Here is a 24,051-nt window from a genome sequence, read left to right as displayed (position 1 = left end):
GTTAGATTATCCGGATGTCTAATGAAGACGAAAATAAAATATATTGTAGTAGTGTTTGTCTATGTGAGGTTAAAATATCTGTGATCAAATTGGTAATGAAGGCTGCAGTAAACTAAAACGTACTGCATTGGACATGAGTACATTAAACATATTAAAATACATAAGGCACAGTATAAAACACTTAATAAGTTAAACGCACTAAAATACAGTGTATATATATGTTAAAACACTTGTTAAAATTTGAGAGTTCGTGTCGCGTGGAGTTCCTTCTTCAACCTTCTTTATAGTTCTTGGGCTTCAGTATCTATGTTAATTTAGTTGCATGAAGTGATCTTCGAGATTATTCTATGGCTGATATATGTCATTGATTTGCGGTGAACACCCTTGTCGTGAAAATTTTGAGTACTACGTAATTCAACCGTTGATGTACTCCAGTAAGTTTTATGACAGACTGCAAAACTTCAGATTAAATTTCGATTAGGAGCTGTTGGTGGCGACATCACTCTCGTCTTTATTCGTGTTGTAGTTATTATCTGTAAAGATAAGCTAATATAAGTATAGTATGCATATGAAGGAATGCCCGGTGTGTGTATGGAAATGGAAAGAGTACTTACTATTATTGTTGTGGAGGTTGTGTAGCGATATGTTTGGAAGCTTGCTGTGTTATACTATGAGTGCGTATGGGGCTTATGTTAGCTGTGGAGAGGGATGTAGGTGGAGGGGTAGGAGGAGTGGCTATTGTGGAGGTAGGGGTGGGGTTAGGTTTGTGATTCGTCTGTTTATTAGGGCGTGTGATTACTATTTTGAGATAGTCATTTTTAATGCAGGAATGGCTTTATCAAAGATGATGCTGGTTTTCTCTGTAATGTCGTTAATGTTATGATTGGGATTAGCATATTGGTCCAGAGAAATATAGAAATCTTCGGTTATGTTGAGCAGGGGGCCCTTAGAGTTTATGTTTAATATCGTCATATCATTATTGATGTCTGTGAAAGTATGCTTAGATTCTTCTATATGTTGGCCTATTGATGAGAAATGGTTGTGTTTTACAGCATTTATATGTTCATTGTAGCAGATGACGAAGTTTCGGCCTGTGCATCCAATATAACTTGTGTCACAGCTGTTGCATTTGATACGGTAAACACATGAATGGTTATATTAATTGTTATTGTTGACTCTTTTGGTGTTATGTATGGTGTTGGTGCTTTGTGTTTTGTTTCTTTATACCTAAATCTTTTATTTTATCTTTAGAAATTTGTTGAAAGTAATTCCAATAGCTATGTGGGAGTTCATGGGATGCTTTGAGATGTGTTAAGTAAAGTTCATTATTGAGGCGTTGTTTCTTGCGATATAGGAATTTTATTTCTTCTTTTAACCAGATTTCATTAGTCCTGTTATGTGTTTTGCATTTCTGAGCAGTTCGTCTATGTTTGTTATTGTATTTCTGTAGAAATTTCGGTGTTGTTTGAAAGGCATTCCTTCAAAAAGGCAATGCTAAACACTAAACGAGAAACTGGAAACATTGAAACAACAAAGCAAAAGAAAACCGCCAACCATAATCCAAAACAAAGATCCTTCTCGCCCTAACAAGAATTCCCAGCACGAATTCCACCCACCCATAAAAAATCTCACACTAACTGCATTTGACGATGTAGAGAGGGCTATGTTGAGCAAGGGACCCAAACACAACTGGGGTAATGCATCATCCTATCAGAATATTATAACTACCGTTACCTAAGAAGAACTCGCTTTACAGAAAATCCCATACGATATACAAGATGAATAACATTCATTACCTAAACATTAATACCACCAATAAATCGCACCTAAACAAACTCAAAAAGAAAATAAAACAGAACAATCTACTAGTAACAAAAGCCGACAAAGACAACACAACGGTCATTATGGATAAGAATGAATACATAACAAAGACTAAAGAATGTTTCCAAGACAACACTTTTTCAATCAAACGCCGAGATCCAACCAGTAACATACAGAGGAATTTAAAAAATCTACTCAAGAACACACACTTTCTTCTCACCAAAACAGAATCTGCTAAACTTATAACAATGAACCCACAATTATTTTTTTTGCTAATTGCTTTACGTCGCACCGACACAGATAGGTCTTATGGCAACGATGGGAGAGGGAAGGGCTAGGAGTAGGAAGGAAGCGGCCGTGGCCTTAATTAAGGGAAAGCCCCAGTATTTGCCTGGTGTGAAAATGGGAAACCCCCAATTACCATCCGCAAAAGCCTACCCTAAAATACACAAAGAAAATGTACCCATGAGACTGATTATAAACTATGGAGCCAGTCCAATCTATCAACAATCGCAGTTCATTCAAAAAAATTAGAAAAAGCATTATTCATTTTTAGCAAACAAAACAATACAAAACTCAGTAGTTTTTTGCAACAAAACCAAAGAACTAAAGATCGAACAACACCATACCCTTGCCTCATTTGACATAACAAACATGTACACTAACATTCCTACCAAACAAACAATCAAAATTATCACAAGTGTAGAATGTATTGGAAGTGGAAAGTGTTTATTGAAGACCTTATTTGTAAACTTTCTGTAGTACTTACTGTATGATCTGAAGTGTGGTGATATGTTTTATTTGTATTCCATGTAACGACCTAACCTGTACAGTGTAATATTTTGGTAACATATGGTATTTGTAAGTAGTAGATTTCATTTCTATATTTACTGGAACTGTCCAGAAAGTTGTCACATGAATTTTTGAACAGGGTGTGTTGCCTTTTGTTGGTTATGTATTCTAGAAAGTATGTTCTGACTGTTCTGGAAATGGAAGATTCGCGATCGTGCGTATTCAAGAATGTATTTTAACATCGCGAGTGAAGTAAGAGTTGTGACTGGTGAATCTGGGTGGCGATAAGCAGGCCCTTGCGTTCTGATTGGCTACTCCAAGGCCAGAGTTCCCTTTTTATAGAGAACGAGGCAGCATTTCGTGGTCTGTCTGTGGTCTGTGAGCGGTCTGCCTGTCAGTTTTCGATCTCTTAACCGTCCGATGTTTTGATGCCATCAGCGATGCCTCGCTACCGGGATGGGCCATTTAGGGGTAAGCACTCTTGGTTTCCGTTCCACCTTAAATTTCCTGTAATGTTCGCTTGCTTTTTCATATAAGAGTTTGCTCTAACCTCACCTAGATTCGCCACTCAATTATTTCTGATGCCTTAGCTTTTCAGCTGGGCTTGCCTGTTTGTTTTCGAGGCATTCCCCATTCCATGTTTCGCTAAACATGTAAATTGTAGTTTTATATATTTACCTTGGGGTTTGCCTCTAGTAGTTCCGTGTCACTTGATGTACGCCAGAATTTTGAAAGGTACGTTTAACTTCACTGAAAATTGTAATTGCATATTACGTTTATTCCTACCTTCTAATTTGTATTGTACAAACTGTTTGGTAACTAGATATATTGTATTGGCTTGACTCTTTGAACTTATGGGGAGCTATTATTAATTGTGTGTCTCAGCAGAACATGTAAATGGTATTTTACTATAGTTATATGTCGGTACCTTCCGCATGGCTAAATTTGTTCGGAATTCATTTGTAAAGCCCTTTGTAAATAATATTTCTGAAAATTAAGGATCACGGTTGATTATTTCGCAAACTGCAACCTAAGCCATCTCCATGCCCTTGGTAGGTTCCCAGCTCCATCCCACCTTCCTGGTTTATTGCCGTTTAGTTGGCCCTACTGATATTTACTAATGTTGTTGTCGGCGGAGCTCCACGCAGTTTCAGGCCACGTTTCACTAAGTGTGTTGTGGTTGTTGGTACTGTGTAACTGCACTTTCTTTCCTCCCTTTCTGTGTTTAGTGTAGCCGCTGAAGTAACGGTTTCAGTTTTGGTAGCAGAGGCAAGTGCTAGGTTGCAGACGAAGAAAAGTGAACTGTGATCATACCTAACCTAAAACACCGTAAAAGAGTTGATTCGGTATCGCTTGAAATCTTGTTTCCACCTGTCAGGATGGCTCGAGCTCTTCCTAATCCTTTCCATTTGAGAAAAGCAGAACTCGTTTATGAACTTCGTATCCGAAAAATTAATTCAACGGGCAATGTCAGAGACGACACTAGCCCATTGAAACAGTCGCTTAACTTACCTATAACCATATCTGAGTTAACTACCTACGAGTTGCGCGAGTCTTTGGCGTGGTTAAAGATAGGTTAGCTGAATTTAACGCCATTCTTGTGTCCTTTTGTGCTTCTGAGCCCTCGCATGGCCAATTAGCGCGGGTTAAGGGGCAGTTATTACATTACCTGGACAGAATTAAGGATTAGTTGTCTCTCGAATTGCCAGAAGTTGAGTGGCAGGAATGTCAAGCCTTACTAGTACAGTTTTCGAGAATCGACAGAATCAGTGGTTTAATTGAAGGCAGTAAGTTGGATAACACAGTTTCTGAAATTCAAGTGTCTATCCCAGTGTTAACTCTGGTGATGCATCTGTTGCTGCTCAAGTGTGCTATCTGACACCTAGTGCTGGTGTTATTCAAGAGTCTGAGGTGACTAATGCTGCCCTGGGATCTTCTGTTTCATTGTCTGGAACTAGGACTCCTGAAAGTCATTCTAATGATCTATCTCCTTTGCATGTTGGTACCCGTACAAGTTTTCCTGTGCTAACTGGTAATTCTGTTGAGGCTCAGTGCCTGTCCTCTATTGTTAATCAACCCGGTTCTGATGCAATGGTACAAAACTACCCCCCTGTCTTAGCACCACCGGTATTAAGTGCTATTTTAGGTTGCATAACCCCTACACAACAGGTTAATGCCCCGATGGTCTCTCAGATTAGTGAGAACCTTCCTCAAATGAAGTTGTCTCCGCCCATAACATTGCAGGCTAACGTTAGTCCTAACCTAATCTGTACTCCGCCCTTTACACAAGGGCACCCGAATAAAAGGTACGAGACCTCAGTAAACCCTCTGGACTATTCTAAGCCTCCCCAAGCACCCCCTACACCTGTTTTTCCCCAGATTTTCTCCAATCTGCCTCACCCGTTGACCACTGTGTTTAAGGGAGTCTCTAAATTTTCAGCTAACTCCATTCATGAAGTTATTTCCTTCCTTCGCTTCCTAACTGAGTTCAAGGATCAGGCAATAGCGTATAATCTCAGTAACGACAACGTATTTCAAATTCTATACCCGCATGTCTCTGGGGCTCTTTCTGAGCATATTGTCAGGGCCATTTCCGAAAGATGGTCAGTAGATCAATTTCATGCCCATGTGCTTGAATATTTCATTCCTGCTAGTGCCTTGTCTGCATTAGTGCAGAAGCACTATTTCAGAGTACAACATCTCAATGAGTCATTATCTGAATATGTTCAAGATATTAAGCTCCAAGCTAAGATTTTTCAGGCTCCACTATTCAGAGGCCCGGATGGTTGCCAACATAACTGAAGGTCTCGCCCCGAACTATAGATCATATCTAGCTCTTTCACCTCGACCAGCAACGTTCGCCCAGTTGGAAGCAATTACAGTGTCTGCTGAAGGCATTCGATATGCTGACCAGTTACGCCTTGCATTAGCCCCACCTCCTATAAGCATGCCCTCTCCTCAGGATTCTAAAACAACCCGGTCACCTGCTTCCAACTCGCGTAATCGCCGTTCATGCTTCTGTTGTGGTTCCACGACTCATCTCAAGCGGGATTGTTCCAAGGCTGGGGCATTAGGCAATGCAAATCCTGCGATGGGTAGAGGCTCTTCCACCAATACTTCTTGCCGTAACTGTGGATCAACCAGGCATTTCTCTAGGCAGTGCCCACATAACATTTCTGGCTCTGGGACCCCAGGCCATAGTAATGCTAGATGACTAACCGCCAGTTCTGATGGTAAACCCCAAAACATGGCTTCTTGTCTTGTCAATCATGACTGCACATTGGATGATTTATTTAATTCTGAGGCTAATGATTGCTCCCAGTCTGACTCTGGTGTTCATTTCTTGCAATCTTGTAGGATTTCTGCCATACCTTCTTGTAAACTACCATATTTATGTATAGAGGTAAGTAATGAACCTGTCTGTGCGTTACTTGACTCTGGGAGTAGTGTCAGCTTGATGAGTGAGACCTGGTACGATTCTATGAAAACTGTTTGCGAGTTACCTACATTAGAACCTGTGTCCTTAACCTGCCATACTGCTAATTCTAATCCATTGAACATTGTACGATCACTAGTGGTCAAGATTAGAGTCCGTGATTTCACCTGGAAAATGACAGTACTAGTAGCAAAGGATTTATCCTGCCAATTCATATTGGGTACCAATTTTATTGTTAAAACAGGCATTATTTTGGACCTTCAGTTCAACAGATTCCATTTGAATTTTGTGCAAGAACCTTTGAGCTGTGTGATCGCTCCCCTATTCTGCCTTGTCCGTTAACGCTGTTCCTGAAGATTCTGATGAACCCAAGGCTTTTGATTTTGAACACTTACCCAAGAGCAAGCCAATCAACTTAGGAAACTCTGCGATAAGTTCCCTGATGACTTCACCGACAGGTTAGGTGTCACCAACGTCTTAGAATACAAAATTGAGGTTACGGATAACATACCTGTTCGCTCTCCTCCGTTCCGGTTGTCACCTCCCAAGATGAAAGCCCTGAAGGCTATTATTGATCAAATGCTCGCTGGCGGAGTGATACGCCCGTCCAAGTCAGCCTATTCTTCGCCCATGTTTCTGGTCCCTAAACCACGAGGTGGTTATCGTCCTGTAGTTGACTAATGGATGTTGAACCATAAGGTAGTCCTCCAATCTGTCCCCCTTCCTGATTTGCACTCTTGTTTTTCTTGGTTCGCTACTGCAAAAATTTTCTCCACTTTCGATTTAAATCAGGCCTATTACCAGATACCTCTTGCCGAAGAATCCAAGCATCTCACAGCATTTGCGACCGAATGGAACCTATATGAATTTCAGCGCATCCCTTTTGGCTTGGCGACTGGAGCGGCTGTCCTTACACGGTTACTAGATTATGTCTTATCGGGACATCAAGTTCAAGTTCGTTTATAATTACCTTGATGATCTCGTAATTTTTAGTGAAACCTTCAAGGAACACCTACTCCATCTCAATGAACTGCTTGAAAGACTGCGTAAAGCAGGTCTAACCTCAAGGCAACCAAGGTTTCCTTCGCACAACCCCAGATGTCCTCCTTAGGACATATTGTGTCGGGGAGGGGTGTCTCAATCGATCAGTCTCGTACTGCCGCAATCCAGAATTTTCCCCAGATTCATTGGCATGGTTAATTTTTTTGCAAATTCCCAATTTTGCTGAATGTGCAGCCCCATTAAATGGCTTGAGAAGAAAGGATGGCAAATTAGTGTGGGGTGATGCCCAACGCGAAGCCTTCATGGACCTGAAATCTGCCTTATGTAACGCTCCTCTACTGGCTATGCCAGACTTTTCTAAACGCTTCATCCTTCAGACTGACGCCTCTTCCTCAGGCATATCCGGTGTTCTTCTTCAGGAATTTCAAGAAGGGCGTCGTCCTATTTCTTATGCTTCGCGTGACCTGAAACCTGCTGAGTGAAATTATTCCATGTATGAGGTGGAAGCCTTAGCTGTTGTCTTCTCTTTAGAACGCTTCAGAATGTACCTGGAACATCTTCCTTTCGATCTGGAAACTGATAATCAGGCGTTGAGTCGGGTACTGGCCAAGCAGTGAAGGACCGGTCGTCTAGCACGTTGGGCAGTGCGCATCTCAGCCTTCCAATTTCAAGCCCGGCACATTCGTGGCACGGAAAACGTGACTGATGGCCTCAGTAGGATGTTCTATCCACGCAGCTCTGACCCTCAGGCAGAGCCGGCAGACCCATCTCCCGAAGAAGCATCAGCTTTTGTGAACGTAGTTCTCACAGACTCTCCGTTCCTTTTCAAGGATATAATCAAACATCAAGAGGACAATGCTGAGTTAAAAGCTATTATTGGCAGGATTAAATCCGGTGAGCATGTTAAGCCCTACATCCTTAAGAATGGTGTCCTGTGTTGTCCTATTCGCGGTCGCAGACCCCCCAAAATTGTAGTCCCAACTAACCTGGTCCCGGCTCTCTTCAAATACTTTCATGAATCCCCAATGGACGGTCATCTGGGTGTTTTTGAAACGAGAGAGAAGATTCGTAACCAATTCATTTGGAAATCCATGGATAGTGAGATTCGTACCCTTGTCAAGTCCTGTAAGATTTGTAACATCAGCAAACCCGCCCCGAATACTCGTCTAGGACTCTTGTGTTCTGAGCAAGCTTCTCGCCCAATGGAAAGACTCTTCATAGACTATATCGGGCCCTTCCCGAGATCTCGGAATGGTCATCGTTTCATACTTGTGTGTGTTGACGCCTTTCTACGTTTTACGTGGCTGTTCCCCACTCTGATGGCTAACGCCAACACCACCATCTCGTGCTTGAAACAGATATTCGCCTCGTTTGGACCGTCTCAATTTTTGGTAAGTGATAACGCAAGAGCCTTTACTTCTGCCCAGTTCCGGAATTTGTTTTGATCTATCCATTGTTCACGTAACCACTACCCCGTATTACCCGAAGCCGAATTATGCTGAGAGAGTGAATCGTAACCTGCCATCTGCCGTCATCGCTTATCGCTCTTCAGACCACTCCAAGTTGGATTCCTCACTAAATTGGTTGTCGTTTGCATTTAACACTGCTGTGCATGAAAGCCACAAGCAAACCCCTGCTTCGTTAATGTTGGCTTTTACCCCAAATTCTCCTCTATCTAACCTATGGTCAATTAATGATCTTCTGCCCGACGATGCCAGCCCAGAAAAGATCCGAGCTAATTGGCACCATGCACAAAAGAAGTTGAAGGTTTATTATGCTAAGGTCCAGCGTAATTACAACCACGGGCGAAGACCGCACGAACTCTCTGTGGGTGACCAGGTGTTTATTAAAACACACCCCGTCAGTAGTGCTGCGGACCATGTTATCAGTAAGTTGGCCCCCCTGATTTCGAGGTCCCTGCACCATCTTAAAGTTCCTTACCCCGGTGACATTATTGGTGAGCGATCCCGAAAGGAAAAGGATTAGCAGAGTCCAACTCTCCCAGATCAAGGTACCTTAAGTCTGGTAGGAAAGGGTAAATACCATTGTTGGTGACCATGTAGATTTAGTTGTAAGCTATTTGTAAGAGTTTAGTTATAAGATAATGATAAGTTTATTGTAAGGTATTTATAAGGTTTTAGTTATAAGGTAATAAGTTGTGTTGTAAGTAAGTTGTAAGTAATTGTGTAGCTAAATACCTTAGGGATCATCTTGTGTAATGGATTTAGTATTATAAGTTAGGTAGGTTTTAGTTAGGGTCACTCCTTGGAATTTATTCCCCTTACTTTCAGGTTTAGGGTAAACTCCTATAGTTTCCTTCCACCCCACCGTAATCTTGTCAAATTAATTAAAGATAGCAGTGCTTGCCCCAGGGCTAGTGCCCTAAAATCCCTGGTGTGCGAGGGAGAGTCCCTACTGTATACGCATTAAGCCACCCATTGGGCGATTTTACGCAAGATCTTTGAACCCAGCAGCATACTTTTACCTCAAGTATTCCCCTGTCTGCTGCCGTTTGTTTATGTTACAGTGGCTGCAGTGACCAGCTTCTCTGGACGGCAACCTGAAGTGCCAAGTTGGGAGGCACACACTGTGCCTTGAGCGCTACCATACCGCACCACGATCCTGTGACGAACGTCCTACTGGAGGCAGTTGGACTGGACGGTGTCTCACCCATCTGCTTACCTGGTGCAAGATACCACTGGACTACAATTTACCTAGCTACCTGGATTGAACTGAAATTGAATGGAGGCTGGCGGCAAACGGCCGTGTCCGCAGCCGGATCATCTGCGAGAACCTGTGGCCCAGCTGTGCTGTGACTGGTGTGGAAAAGTCTTGCTAAATACTTAGTCCATAACTCGCCTAATAGGAGGCTTTGAACGCTGCTTAGCAACAAAGTGAGAAGTTCCTGGATGACTAACATTTGGCAGAAAGAATGTGTGTACATCCTTTGGTGGAGAGTCTAGAAATTGTCAAAGCAATTGTAAAAGGTCCAGAAGGCATTTTGAAGTGTAGTGTGACTATCCAGGTGATATTTATTAAATAGATGGATCTATGTACACCTTTATTATTTTTTAAAAATTATCGGTAACCATAAACTCCTGGCTACTGAAAGGACCTTTGGTGTAGCGACAGTTTGTTTTGTTATCAGAAAGTCTACTTCAAGAAATCGTGTGTGTTAGGGTAATGTATCTTTACTATCTGTACTGTGTGAGAACGTTTTATCGCTTTCTCCCCAGTGAAACTATGTTAATGGTCGAGCGTGGCTCGACTTTCGGGGGGAGAAAGATGTCACAGGTGTAGAATGTGTTGGAAAGTGTGTATTGAAGACTTTATCTGTAAACCTTTCGTAATACTTACTGTATGATATGAGGTATGGTGATAATGTTTTATTTGTAATGTCCTAACCTGTACAGTGTAATATTTCATAACATATTGTATTTGTAAATAGTAGATTTCAGTTCTGTACTTATGGAAGTATCCAGAAATGTTACATGAATTTGTTGAACAGGGTGTGTTGCATTTTGTTGGTTATGTCTTCTAGAATATATTTTCTGACTATTCTGGAAATGGAAGATTCGCGAACGTGCGTATTCCAGAAACGCATTTAAAGTTCGCGACTGTAGTAGGAATTGTGATTGGTGAACCTAGGTGGCGATAGGCGGACTCATGCATTCTGATTGGTTACTCCAAGGCCAGGATTTACCCTTATATAGAGTGCGTGGCAGCATTTCTTCGTCTTGTCTTGGCCTGGTCTGTCTGAAGTTTTACGTCATGTGCGACGCCTCGCTACCGGGATGGGCCACCTTCGGGTAAGCACTCTTGAATTCCGTTCCGGCTAAAATTTCCGTAATGTTCGGTTGCTATTTCGTATAGGAGTCTGCCCTAGCCTAACCTAGATTTGCCAAATTAATTATTTATGACGCCTTAGCTTTTCAGCTGGGCTTGCCTGTTTGTTTTCGAGGCATTGCCATTTCTTGTTTCACTAAATATGTAGATTGTAGTTTAATATATTTATCTTGGGGTTTTCCTCTGGTAGTTCAGTGTCACTTGATGTACGCTAGAGTTTTGGAGAGTACGTTTACTTCACTGTAAATTGCATTGTACAACTGGATTTGTAACTAGATATATAGTTGGTTTGAAATTTTGAACTTGTAGGAAGGTATTATCAAAGAACCTCTAAGTTATGTGTATCACAGAGCATATAGTTCGTAAGTCGCAAGTTGGCGGATTTTGTTCGGAATGTATTTGTAAAATACATTTGTAAATAATATTTTTCAAATTTAAGGATCACGATTGCTTATTTCGGAATCTGCAATCTAAGCCAAATCCATGCCCTCGGTAGGTCCTAGCTCCTTCCACCTTCCTGGTTTATTGTCCACTATTTGGCCCTACTGATATTTACTTATGTTGTTGTCGGCGGAGCTCCGCGTAGTTTCAGCTAATGTTTCTCTGAGTGTGTAGTGTTTTGGCTACTGTGTTTAGTGTTTGTCTATTGTAAGCGCTGTAGTAATTGGTGTAACCGCTGTAGTAAAGGTTACAGTCTGTTCATGAAATCTGTTGTTTCTTCTCTTGTTCGTTACAATTTAACATCGCCTACCCCTAATGTCCTCAATGCTCCCCCTACCTCCCCTCTCCCGACTCATTCCCTGCCTTTACAGACACACCCCTACAATACACGTAGCAGTAGAATAACAACTACCAGATCGTCTCAAACAACCAACAAGGCTAGTCACCTCTCTGTCACCACTAGGGGTAAGCGATATTAAACTTCCACTCATTAATAGAATGTTCTCTATGTTTCAATAGTTACATTTATTTTTTTACACATTTCAGTTTTCAACACGTGCTACATTGTGAATTCTTCCACATCTAAGGCTTTATTGAACACCCTATTGTGAACTTATCACGCAACCACTTGGAGTTAACAACTCCACTGTAATTCTACGTACCTGAATCTCAATCAATAACGTTCAAAGATTTATTTTTCGATATTTTAATTAATCCACGCTTCATTAATATCAAATCCAAATGTATGTCAGATCATTATGACTATGTCTCGTTCTACAAATAACCAACTTGTACTTTTTTAGACAGACACTAGTATTAATTCCTTGTACATACAATACTATGCCAAGTTCATTATTGAACTTTTGCTGCATTTTAAGCATCGCTTTCTTCATAGACTAGATTTTTATCTCTTATTAAAGCATGTATTATACTTTAATGAAGAACCCAGTTTAGGGCCCTGACTTAGCTTTATATTAAGTATGGCTGAAGATGCTTACAAAGCCTAAGCAAAACATGTCCCATTTTTAACATATATGTAATATTTGTATCTCAAGCTTAAAGATTGTAAAATATTGGAATGGTGGTTTTTTAATAAATTTGTTTGGAACTTTTACAAACTTGAACTAGGCACCATGGACTTAGACTACTGCGGGAAGACTTCAAGATTGGGTTTCAAGATATTTTTTTCTAAAATGAACTTCCAGCAAGAAATTTTTCATCTGTGAAATTCCAACATCAATTTTTATTTTTTTTTTTTTTTTTTTTTTTTTTTTTTTTTTTTTTCAGTATCACCCCAGGGAAGGACCTTTGGGGGGGAGGGGGGGAGGTCCTGGGAAGTACACCTCAACCCCATGCATTTAAATGAAGCGCCTTCAAGAACGCTATCCATCATATAAAAATTGAAACATCTAGTACAAGAAGTTGGGACGTTGATCAAAAGATGTCACTACTAAAGTGATAGAGTAATGTGTTATTTTAAAGTTTCCTAAACTGACTGGATTTCTTTTGTTTTCTTGGGGTGTATCACAGGTTGCAACAACTATTTCAAGAAGTTTGGACTTTCTTCCATAGATGCCTCTATTAAAGAACTGATGCCAGGCACTCTGGTGCAAAGTGAAATAACTAGAAATTTAAAGAAATTTGGTGTTTATAGGTTTTCTGAACTGAACTGACTTACCTTATTTTTGATACTTCAAGGTTTGCAAAACTTCTTACTCATCCCGCCAGCTTGAGAGTCTGGCCAATCATAATTTTTGTGTATTTAATTTTCAGCTTCTTGCAACTTTTTGCCTGTCCAATAAAAATGAGGGGGGTATGTCCGGATTTAGTCCAGAGCCTTCTCGAACCTTTCTCTCGAGTATAAAAGCTGACGCCTTTTCGAGCTAACCTGTCTTATTGATTTTCATGCTACTGAGTGTGTGTGTTAAGAGAGGAGGCAGGGGTCCTCATTCTTCGGCAGGCAGAACACCAGCCCAGGTAATGGCCACCATATTTCTATCTCAATAGTTATCTCCGTAAGCTGACCCAAGGGGAAAATTCCCTATCTTTCGTAATGTAACTGTAAATTTTCTAAAATGTAAACCTTTCTTTCTGCTCATGTAAAAGTTCAAGTTAGTCAAAGGTACTTAACTAAAAACCAGGGATAGAGAGTGCATTACCCTCTCGAATTCCCCTTCAATTAATCTTGAAGTGACTATGATTTTGTAACTGTTTTTCACTTGTAAATTGTAAATTAACTTGTCCTTCTAGTCACCTCAGTAGCGTGGGATTAGCCACTGCATCGTCAGGCCGCAAGCCCAAGTAGGGTTTTAACCTTTTGATTTCAAGTAGTGCAAGTGTCCGCCTCCATACATTTTGTTTTTGGGGCCAGTAATTGAACCTGTTAATTTCCATAACAGCCCAGTAGAATGGGTACTAGATACCCCTGTGTAAACTAGAAGGTAATTGATATGGTATTGTAAATTGTAGGTTGTGCCTAGAGGGGCCTGAAAGTGTAATTTTATTGAGCAAAGACGCTATTTTCTGTCTTGTAATAATTAATGGTTGCCTTCAGTAGGCTGTAAGGGTTTGGGAGCGCAGTCTCCTGGGTAGAATTGTAGAGCATTGAGGCTCTTTTCTTGTGATGTAATAGATATTTCTGTAATATTGAGTGGTGCCTTTGGAAGGCAGTAACTTTTAACCGTTGGTGCAAAGTGCTCTTAAAAATTGTGTTTTGAATATCTTGTAATAGAAATTGGGAGATTTGTCTCCTGGTCCATTTGTCTGAACACTAGATTAGTGATGTAGCAACTTCTGTAAATAGTGAGCTCAAATTGTAACAAACTTTTTCTAGGCTTTCTCTTTTTCTACTCTGTACCCGAAATCTGTTGTTTCTTCTCTTGTTGTTTGTTAAAATTTAACAACTGAAAAGAAATATAACCTTTATTTTAAAGTTTTAAATTTTATTTATTTACTCGTGTCAGAAGCATACTTAATCATACAGTTAAAAATAAAGTAATAATTATACTATTTACAAAAATTAACAGACATAGGAAATAGACCAAATTTACTGTACATCTACATTAGATGGTGTTTTGCCAAAACTGAGCCACACCTAGGGCTATCGTAGATAGACCCATTCCAACCCGCACCTTCCTTCACCTCTGCGTTCCACAGAATACCCCGGAACAGATACAATGGCTTTACAACAACCGAATCAAAGCATGCATTGCGGCCAGAGGGGGTTGTAATGTCATATTGATAAGTGGGATTGTACTGCCAAGTTCTTTGTAAATATGACTATTTTGTAATAACTCATATAACATCACATACCTTCCCGACATAAAAAGTTTAATTTAGTTTCCTTCTCCCTTTTTGGGTACTTCAATATTTTTGTCACGCAGTGTAAATGGCAAATTCCTTTCAAGAATGAAACATATTTTAATTAAGTTGTTCTTTTTTTTTTTTTCAGGAAAAATCTGTTATTATATGTTTTCTTTTTCAAGTATTTCCTAAATGTTATTTATTCCTAAATTAGTTTTGACAGCTTGTTACTTTTCTTGTACCACCCATTCAATGATATACTTCTCATTTCTTCCTCTTTCCTCAAACTTTCTAGTCAGCTGAAGCTTGAGATTCTCTCTTTTTTCTGTAAATGTTACCAAAAACTCACTCTTTATTATGCTGAACTTCATTCCATATTCTTCCACAGTTTGTTCCCATGCAATAGTAATAACGGTATTTACTTTACGTCCCACGAACTACTTTTACGGTTTTCCGAGATGCCGGAATGTTGTCCCACAGGAGTTCTTTTACGTGCCAGTAAATCTACTGACACGAGGCCGACATATTTATGCACCTTCAAATAGCACCGGACTGAGCCAGGATCAAACCTGCCAAGTTGGGGACAGACGGCCAGTGCCTCAACTGTCTGAGCCACTAAGCCTGGCATTGTTCCCATGCATTCAGCTGATCCTGCATCTCGTCTTCCCTGTTTCCCCAAATTAGAGTCATCTGCAAAAACCATTCCTCTCATTTCTTCCTCTGCAATTCTTCTACCATTTTCATTATCTCCTCCATTAACACAATGAATAGCGGGGGAGGGGGATTTTCACAGCCTTTTCCAGCAAATATGTTCTTTCTCCCTCTATTTTCACGGAACTTATGCTCCGTTGGTACACTTCCTTAAACTTTAGCGTGCCAGACAATATATCGTTGTTGGGTACTACAGCAGCAACGATGTATTGCCGTTTGAACAGCACACATCACTATCTGCATTTAGTACAACCATGACGGACAGATGGTAACATCTTTCCTGATTATACCACCGTATGAAGAAAGTAGTTTCTAATTTAATCACTAGGTGAACACTTATTCGTTTATTTACACACAATTGGCCGGTTTCATCAAAGTACTTTTAAGATACTCTTAACGGTGTGTTAGTTAATGACTTGTTGAAATTTTAATGCTGCATTATTGAATTCCTGTTGCACAAAACGTTTTAAAGCACCCTTCCCGTTAAAGCTCGAGTAAGAAGTGTGTAGGATTGACATCATTCAATCTTCTGAATGATGTCGGAAAAACGCAGAAGGTTTCCCCACTGCTCACATACTCATGTTTGCGCAGAATAAGAGAGCTCTTTCGAACTTACTTGTGGACTGGATGTCACTGAACACCAGCAACACTGTGTGCTAGTATAGTGAAGTGATATTCATAGTTTGTTTTGTATAGTAGCAATAATATTACCGTAATTCTTTGTTTCGAACTGTCTGAAAAATGGATCTAAAAAAGAAACACAGACAAAAATTATTCCAAAAGAGAAAAGTTTTTTCTCCTGGATATTATTGGAGAATACGACGACATAATAGAAAATTTTAAAAATTAGAATAAGTGTGCTGGGGAATGGTTTGCCAGAAATTCAATGCCCAACAAGATTCTAGAGCTTCAACTGCAGATAAATTTAAAATTCTATACAACTGTTTGAAGGAAAGGAGAGAAGTGCACAGAAGGTAAATTAAATCAATTTTAGTCGGTATATTGTAAATATTAGAAAAATATTTGGCCCATGGTTCGATCCTATTTCTCAAAGCTGGCAGAAAAGATCTCATCATGAGATTTACACCCTCTCTCAACACCACACTATAATGGGTGTGATAGAATCCAACAGACTGCGCTGGGCTGAACATGTACTGAGGATGCAGGATAACAGAGCACCAGTAAATCTATATAAGGGTTCTCTTAATAGGAAAAGACCTTCAGAAAGACCCCGAAGCACCTGGAAGAAGGAGATCAACAAGGTATGCTGCACCCTCCAAAATGATAACCAGGAAGAGCAGGCTCAAGATCAAAAAGGATGGAAGAGGATTGCGAGATTGGCACAGGAACTTCACGTCCCTCAGAAGCCTACAGAGTGAGAGAGAGCGACTACATTGTTAATATTAAATATATTTAACTCCCCATTTTGTCTTACTTATTAAATCTCAATTTCATTCTGAAGTTGAAATTTACAGTTCAACCCTTGGGAATACAACTGAGAGGGTAATCAGACTTATTTCCAAACTTATTTCTGATGAATGAATTTGACAGCGATGCACAGTACCATGGTGAGAAAAAAAAAAGTTGTCATATCACAGTTCTTTTCTGGCAAACAGAAATACAGGAAAAAGAAATGTTGTAGTTTCCTCATCAACGACCAGCACGCTTTGAAGTCAGCCCAGATAGCTGTGTTACATTAAAGTAATAATCTAATAGTCACAACGTAAGACTATTTTATGTAGACACCTTTTTAAATGAACCGAACCTTTGTTTTTAATGTAATGAACAAATAGTATGAAGTAGGGGTTTTTTTTGTGTGCAATATCTGAGCGTTTCTTTTAAACTTCTATTAATCATGCATCAATATGTTTTAAATCAAGTGTACTGGCTGAAGAAATCCTACAACAAGAACGAAACATGTACCGAAAAATGTTGTAAATAATGTTAGTAATAATAATGAGTTGAAGATTTTAAGAATCGGATTGGTACTAAATAAGCTCAAACCAGAATCACTTTCTTTCGAGGTCATTACGAGTACAGAAGATGACAGTAACAATGCTAATCAATTTCCAGATTTACGTGAAGTTGTCAACGGCCAAGAAGATTCTAAACACCACCCCTCACCTGAATATTATGAAACACCTAGTCCGAAACATGCCCCATCTCCAGGCGCAAAACCTAGTGCGTACTTTTATTTGTTCTTTACTTGTGGAACTACCAAAGAAATATTTTTCAAATTGTCTGCGTTTATTCACTTGGATGGCAGCATTGCAGAGGGATTACCACATTTTATCTGTAAGTTGAATTTTGAATTATTTTTATTGCAATTTTTTAATTTGATTTTTTGTTTTCAGAGTGTTCTGAAAATATATATATATATTGAAACTTAACGGTATTGTAATTATTGTCAGTAGTAAGTACATACTACACTCAACATTTCCTGCAAGTTTAATAAAGTCAAAATATGCAGAATTGTAAATTATGTGGCACTTAAAATATGGACTTGCAAAATGCTACTGATCAGCCTGGCATTTTTATCACATTCTAAGCACAAGAGCATGGCACTAAGAGGGTTCACTCCATTTACAGATGCTTTATGACGCCTTTGGTTTTCCAGTGCTTCCCATACCATGCTTCTACTCACACTATTATATGCCTTCTCTATAGAGCGTTCCAACCTTAAATTGCAGTACAGCGTAGATGAAGCGCGCTGTTGCAAAATCGACTCGTGAATATCACGCTCGAGTGTGACTCAAACAGGGCGTCACAGTTCCACATTTTTCGTTTGTAATTTTGTAATTTTAAGTTCATTCATTCATAAATTAATATTTGTAGGGTGGTAAAATAAATACAACATACCTTAATCACTGGCGTTGCTCTCACACATTGGACGTACACCTTCTATCCTTTCTGCAAGGCCTGATGTTCCCGCTTTGGATGAACCGGGTTCGGGAGATGAACCTGAGAATGATCCGGACGATGAAGAAAGTCGTATTAAAAACTTTTCATCGTCAACATCGTCCTGTAATTCGTCTGCTTTCCACAAATCTCTTTCATTTTTCTTTACTTCGTTCACGTAATTTTCCCAATTGTCTTATGTTTTTATGGCATAAAAATGTTAGTTCAGCATTAGGAACAAAACCATGTTCATTACCAGCGTGGACTAAGGCAAATCACGGTCCTCGGCTTTTTGGTGGCCTAAGTCCCGAACTCACCCCTTCAATGGGGGCCTGCCATGCACTTTTCACTGTCTATCCTTCCATTCTTTTGTCACTGTCTGCCCAATATTTACCCACGATTCATCTGTGTAAATTATAGCTTTATTTTGTGCCCTCAAACGTTTTATCTCCCTGAGATATTTGTGCCTCCAATTAATAATTTCATCGGTTTCAGTGAAAGCTGCTTTATTACCCCGTCTTAAATAATGGAAGCCTATAGCATGTAAGAAGCGATACAACGTAGTTTTGGAAACTCGAGGCAAAGAATCTTCTCCATTTACCCGATTCAAAATCAGGTTCAATGTCGGTGGTATGTTAGCAAATAAAAGAGAGTGAACCACCCGACGCACTCCACTTCGCACAATTTCATCATATTTAATTTTCCTTGCATTTTTCTGACGTCGTCCTCTTTTTTGCTTCTTTTTTTTTTTTTTTTTTTTTTTTGCGGGAGTTCACAAAGGACCATGTGTGTGTTCCTTCCTTACAGCATAGATTGTTCTTTCGGAACAACCTGTAGCTTGAGCTGTTTCACTGACTGCGCTGCTCATATTCATAGTCTTGAAAAAATAATCCAGGACACTCATTATAATATTGCGTTCTTTTCCCCTGAGTTTACCTACGGAACGTTTCTTTTTAATTTGACGATCCATTGTACATCCTTCTGCACTTTTTCTTCGAACTAAGAACCCCCCGCACGAGCACGAACTGACACCTACACAAACTAAACAAACACAACAAACACGATCCACTTGTCCATGAACTATACATTTATCACTGATCTTGTCCGGCCCCATGGCTTAAATGATTAGCGTGCTGGCCTTTGGTCCAGAGGGCCCCGGGTTCGATTCTCGGCCGGGTCGGGGATTTTAACCTTCATTGGTTAATTCCAATGGCTCGGGGCCTGGGTGTGTGTGCCGTCTTCAGCATTAGAATTCATCACAGGTAGGGCCACATTATTATAGACGCGCAGGTCGCCTATGTGGCGTCAACTCGAAAGACCTGCACTCGGCCTCTTCGGAGGCCACACGCCATTAAATATATATATCACAGATCTTTATTTAATCAATCGTATAATACGGATTAAATGAACACCACTGCACAAGGCTGTCAGTATATTTAAAAGCTCAGCCAGCCGATTCACTCGAGAAACGTAAACAAACGAGACGTTCTCCCTGTCATAAATTAAGAGATAACGAGATAAGGACTTGAGGTATGAATTAAAAATAACTTCCATATCCGAAGACTGTTTGCTTTGCTATCACCACGCCATGATCCTTCTGCACTTTTTCTTCGAAATTAGATCCCCACGCACGAGCACTAACTCACAAACCACACAAACGAAATAGGCCTACACTTTTCCTCAAGAATTGTGCATATGTCACTGATATGTATTTAATCACTATTATACATACGACTGACGAAATGAGCACTGCACTGCATGCGACTGTATGGAAATGTTAAAAGCACATGTTTGGGAGATCATTACCGGTACTTCAGCCAGCCAGACAGCCAGCCGAGTCACGTGCGAAACCAAAATTCAAGGAGATATTCTTCCTGTCACAAATTAAGAACTAAGCAAGATAATAACTTCTGGATTGTTTTAAAAATAACTTCCATATCTGAAGACCTTTTGCCTCGCTTTGACCCCCCGTGCAAATAGGAAAGACGCTGGCCAGCGACTGACTTTCTCGTGCCTGCACATAAAATTTCCTGAACATGACTGACTATAAACGCATATACTGCATTTTGTTATTATTGAAATTTAAAAATAAACTTATCTACATCGAGCTGAAATATTTCTTTACCAGCAGTGAAAAAATTACGAAAATTAAGAGTATAAAATAAGAGTTATAACATGATAAGTTCTATGCAATGAAGATTTTGCATTTGGCGAAACTTTCCATTATATTACCATTTTCACACTAAATTATTTTTTTACATTTTTTTTGTTAACATAACACGATATTCACCCGTTTTAACCGACAACATTCTGATTTACCGATATTTGGCAAACCCGCTGCATTAGTGTAGGAGAGCGCTACCCGCAAAATATGGGAGAAGGAAAGAGACGGAATTATCCCATTACTGCCGTACTGCAATTTAAGGTTGGAACGCTCTATATATCTTAAAAGGTCACATTCATAATAGCGCTCCAGTAGCTGCTTTACAGCAAATATCAAGTCCACCGTTGACCTCCCAGGTTCTACCCTCAGCTCTCCTTCCACTTTGTCCCCGATTCCTTTCTGTAAGATCTTTTCAAAAACTTCTGCATAGTGCGACATCAGTCAAGACTCTGCAGTAATTTTTGCACTCCTTTTTATTTCCTTCATGAAGATTGGTCTTAAGAGGTCCTTTTCTCCTACCACACCACTTCCATTATCTGATAAAGCCACTGTTCCCCCACCTCTCCTGCTGCTCTCACCATCTCTGTGCTGAACTCATTTTACACTTTGCACTTTCCCTCCTTTTATCTTGTTCAGTGCTTCATTCACCTCCAACCATGATAGGTCCTTCCTCATTTCTGTGCAACCACATATACGTTCAATAGTAGCTTCCTCCTAATGGTGTTAATTTGGATTCAATATTAGAGCATCGAAGTACTCCTTTGACAATGATTATTGTACCAGTACTTTTGGTCATTCACAATATATTTTATTTATGTTCTAGGTCATCTACCAGTATTCTCTCTTACACTCACAGTCAATCAATGCAAAACACTAAGTTATTAGCCAAATTACTGTCAGGCCCTCTGAAATGACAAACACTCAACAGTGACAATGGACTTCACTAAATGCTACGGAAAACAAGTAGAAGGGTAACTTACTGTTGATGGCTGGTAATTTACTTCATGCACAGCAACATCACCATGAATTGAAAGATGTGAAATAGCTGAAGGATCTTGACGATGTTTATAGTATATGAACGGGCAATCGTCAATGGTAATCTAAACAAGGAGAAATAACTTCAACGTATACCAAATAAATTAAATGTGACTAAAATTATATAGAATGCCTTCTTCACTACCCATCAAGAAACCAAGTTAACTTATAGTTCAATGGCACTTCAAACCTCTTGGTCATAAATCATATGTTCAACATTATGTACTACAAGAAAATGAATTTTTAAAGAATTTCCTATGTACCAATGAGAATTCCAACTACAATTATTTTATCGGACATAACTAACCAGTAACATAGATAACTCCTGTTGTCGCTTCATGTCAACATCCTTGTAAACCCATGTGGTTTTCTGTATTTATTATTGAGACGTATCAGGAAGGAGTCAGTCATGGCCTATATATAGGGTACCAGAGGCTGAAGTGGAGAATCAAAACAGTTATACAATTTACCATGAGCTGAAGAAGACAGTCAAGTTGTGTATACCAGTGTCCACCAACTGGCTGACGTGTAATGTCGGAGAGCCTGTGTGATGTAAGAGCGCAGGTGCTTCGCTTTGTAGTAGGCACGTGCTATGCTGTACATAGTGGTGTTAGTAGTGGTACAGTACATGAACCGAACATATCACAGTGCGACAAGCTACCTATGCCTCCGATCTTTTTACCTTTATTTATTTATTTACTTATTTATTTATTTGTTCAAAATTACAGGAATGCTACAGTTAAATGTTCAGTTTGTACAAAAGAGCTACAGTATATAAAAAGGTATAATTTACAATGCCACTACAGTTTGTATCACGCTCACTGATCTCTATAGATGGATCGCTGATGGCAGCTCTCCGCTGCAGGAGAAAGTAAGCCAAGTTGAACGTGCAGTTCGCCATGTTGGCATACCCATCCTAGAGCTCTACTTATGAGGAAGCAATGATAATAGTCAATTTTAAATCGCAGTTAATGGCGCATTGGAATAATTAAAAATATAGAGACATGTTCACTCAAAGCATAAGGACAATGGGATCACTGACACGTTATTCCGAGGTCAATAAATCTCCGGGATAGCAATAAAAATGAGTGTATAAGAACGATCAACAAATATTAACTTAGGTGCTGAATACATGCAATTAGTGAACGGTAACATAATACGAGTAAAAAACAGTTTCTGGAAACACTGCTGTAAATTGTATACATGTATGCCATGAAATTATGCATTATAAACGTAGCTCACTATACAGGCCTAGATTCGACATATCGTAAACGGTGCTTGATAATGAATTCCTGTTTCCTGTTTCCATGAAACAACGCACAGTTTATCAAATTAAAATATAATTGAAGCAAATGTACACATTCATAAAACCAGCAAATATTCAAAACTAAGCATAAACGAAGCAAGCGCGCTCCTCGTGGTCTACTGCACCATGCGCTCGCTGCCATCTTGCTACGCCAGTCATCTTCTATTCGGCTTACTGCTACCCAAGCTACCAGCCAGCCATCCATGTATACAGATCAGTGGTCACGCTACAGATTATGATCAGTATCAAGGGAAAGAACAGGGACGTGTAATTGCAGAACTGAAAGATAAATTTAATAACCCTGTTGAGCATTCGATCAGTGAGTCAGCAGTTCGATTGAGTTTTAAAATTTGGTATTTAATTGCTAAGAAACTTAAACCATTCAGTAATAATGAATTTGTGAAGGAATGTTTAATTCTAGCAGGTGAGGAGTTTTGTCCAAATATCAATGAAGAGTTTTGAAGCTACCAGCCTGTCCCCACAGACAGTGTCGAGAAGAATTCAAGACCTATCTGATGATGTCCACTTACAATTATTAGAACTGACAAAAAGCTTCTTGGCATATTACTTAGCAACTGATGAGAGCACAGATATTTCTATCACGGCCCAACTAGACGTTTTCATAAGAGGGGTTGAAAAACATTACAATTTGGGAGGAACTACTGGATTTAGTGCCCATGAGGAGGACCACGAAAGGCTTTGACATTTTCAACTGCATTGTAAGTGTTGTTGAAAATGCTCCCTTGCCATTGAACATACTAGTTTCAATAGCAACAGATGGTGTATCTTCTATGGACATAATGCTGGAGTAGATGGGGTTTTAACACAAAAAATGGAGAGATTTAATATAGCTCACACACTTATTCCAATTCACAGTATCATACATTCACATAGTCTATGTGCAAAAGGCATAGAAGTGAACAATGTAATGACCACAATGGTCAGAATCACCAACCTAGTAAGATCAAGGGCCATACATCATCGGCAATTCAAGGAATTCCTAGCAAAAAGTGACAGTGAAATTGGCTATTTGTCTCATCATTCTGCTGTTTGAAGGCTTAGTTGAGGCAAAGTACTCAATGTGCTTTTTCAACTACGACAAGATATAAGGAATGTAAAGACAACTCGTCAACCAGATGAGAAAAATTTTATACTCATGACTTACAAGAATTCTCTTGTTACATATTAAGGATAATTAATATAGCATAATAGATGTTTAGGATTTAACCAATATTCCGTTGTATGTAAATATGTATATGTATGAGTTAAGTATGACAATATTTTGTTTAATATTTA

At 39.6% G+C, this 24,051-nt stretch overlaps 1 protein-coding gene across 5 annotated transcripts in view; it reads right to left on the bottom strand.

Moving 5' to 3' along the window:
• Positions 1 to 24,051, bottom strand: part of LOC136863422 (32 kDa beta-galactoside-binding lectin) — a 297,029-nt gene that overhangs the window by 139,606 nt on the left and 133,372 nt on the right. For 4 of the 5 annotated variants that reach the window (XM_067139833.2, XM_067139832.2, XM_067139831.2 and 1 more), the window contains exon 4: positions 21,395 to 21,514. The exons of the other annotated variant lie outside the window; for it this stretch is intronic. In XM_067139833.2, the coding sequence (XP_066995934.2) occupies positions 21,395 to 21,514 (120 nt within the window). The remainder of the gene's footprint in view (positions 1 to 21,394; positions 21,515 to 24,051) is intronic. 5 annotated transcript variants of the gene reach the window in all.

This window comes from Anabrus simplex, chromosome 2 (assembly GCF_040414725.1).
Source record: "Anabrus simplex isolate iqAnaSimp1 chromosome 2, ASM4041472v1, whole genome shotgun sequence".
NCBI classification, from domain to species: domain Eukaryota; kingdom Metazoa; phylum Arthropoda; class Insecta; order Orthoptera; family Tettigoniidae; genus Anabrus; species Anabrus simplex.
This window is presented reverse-complemented; position numbering and strand designations above follow the sequence as displayed.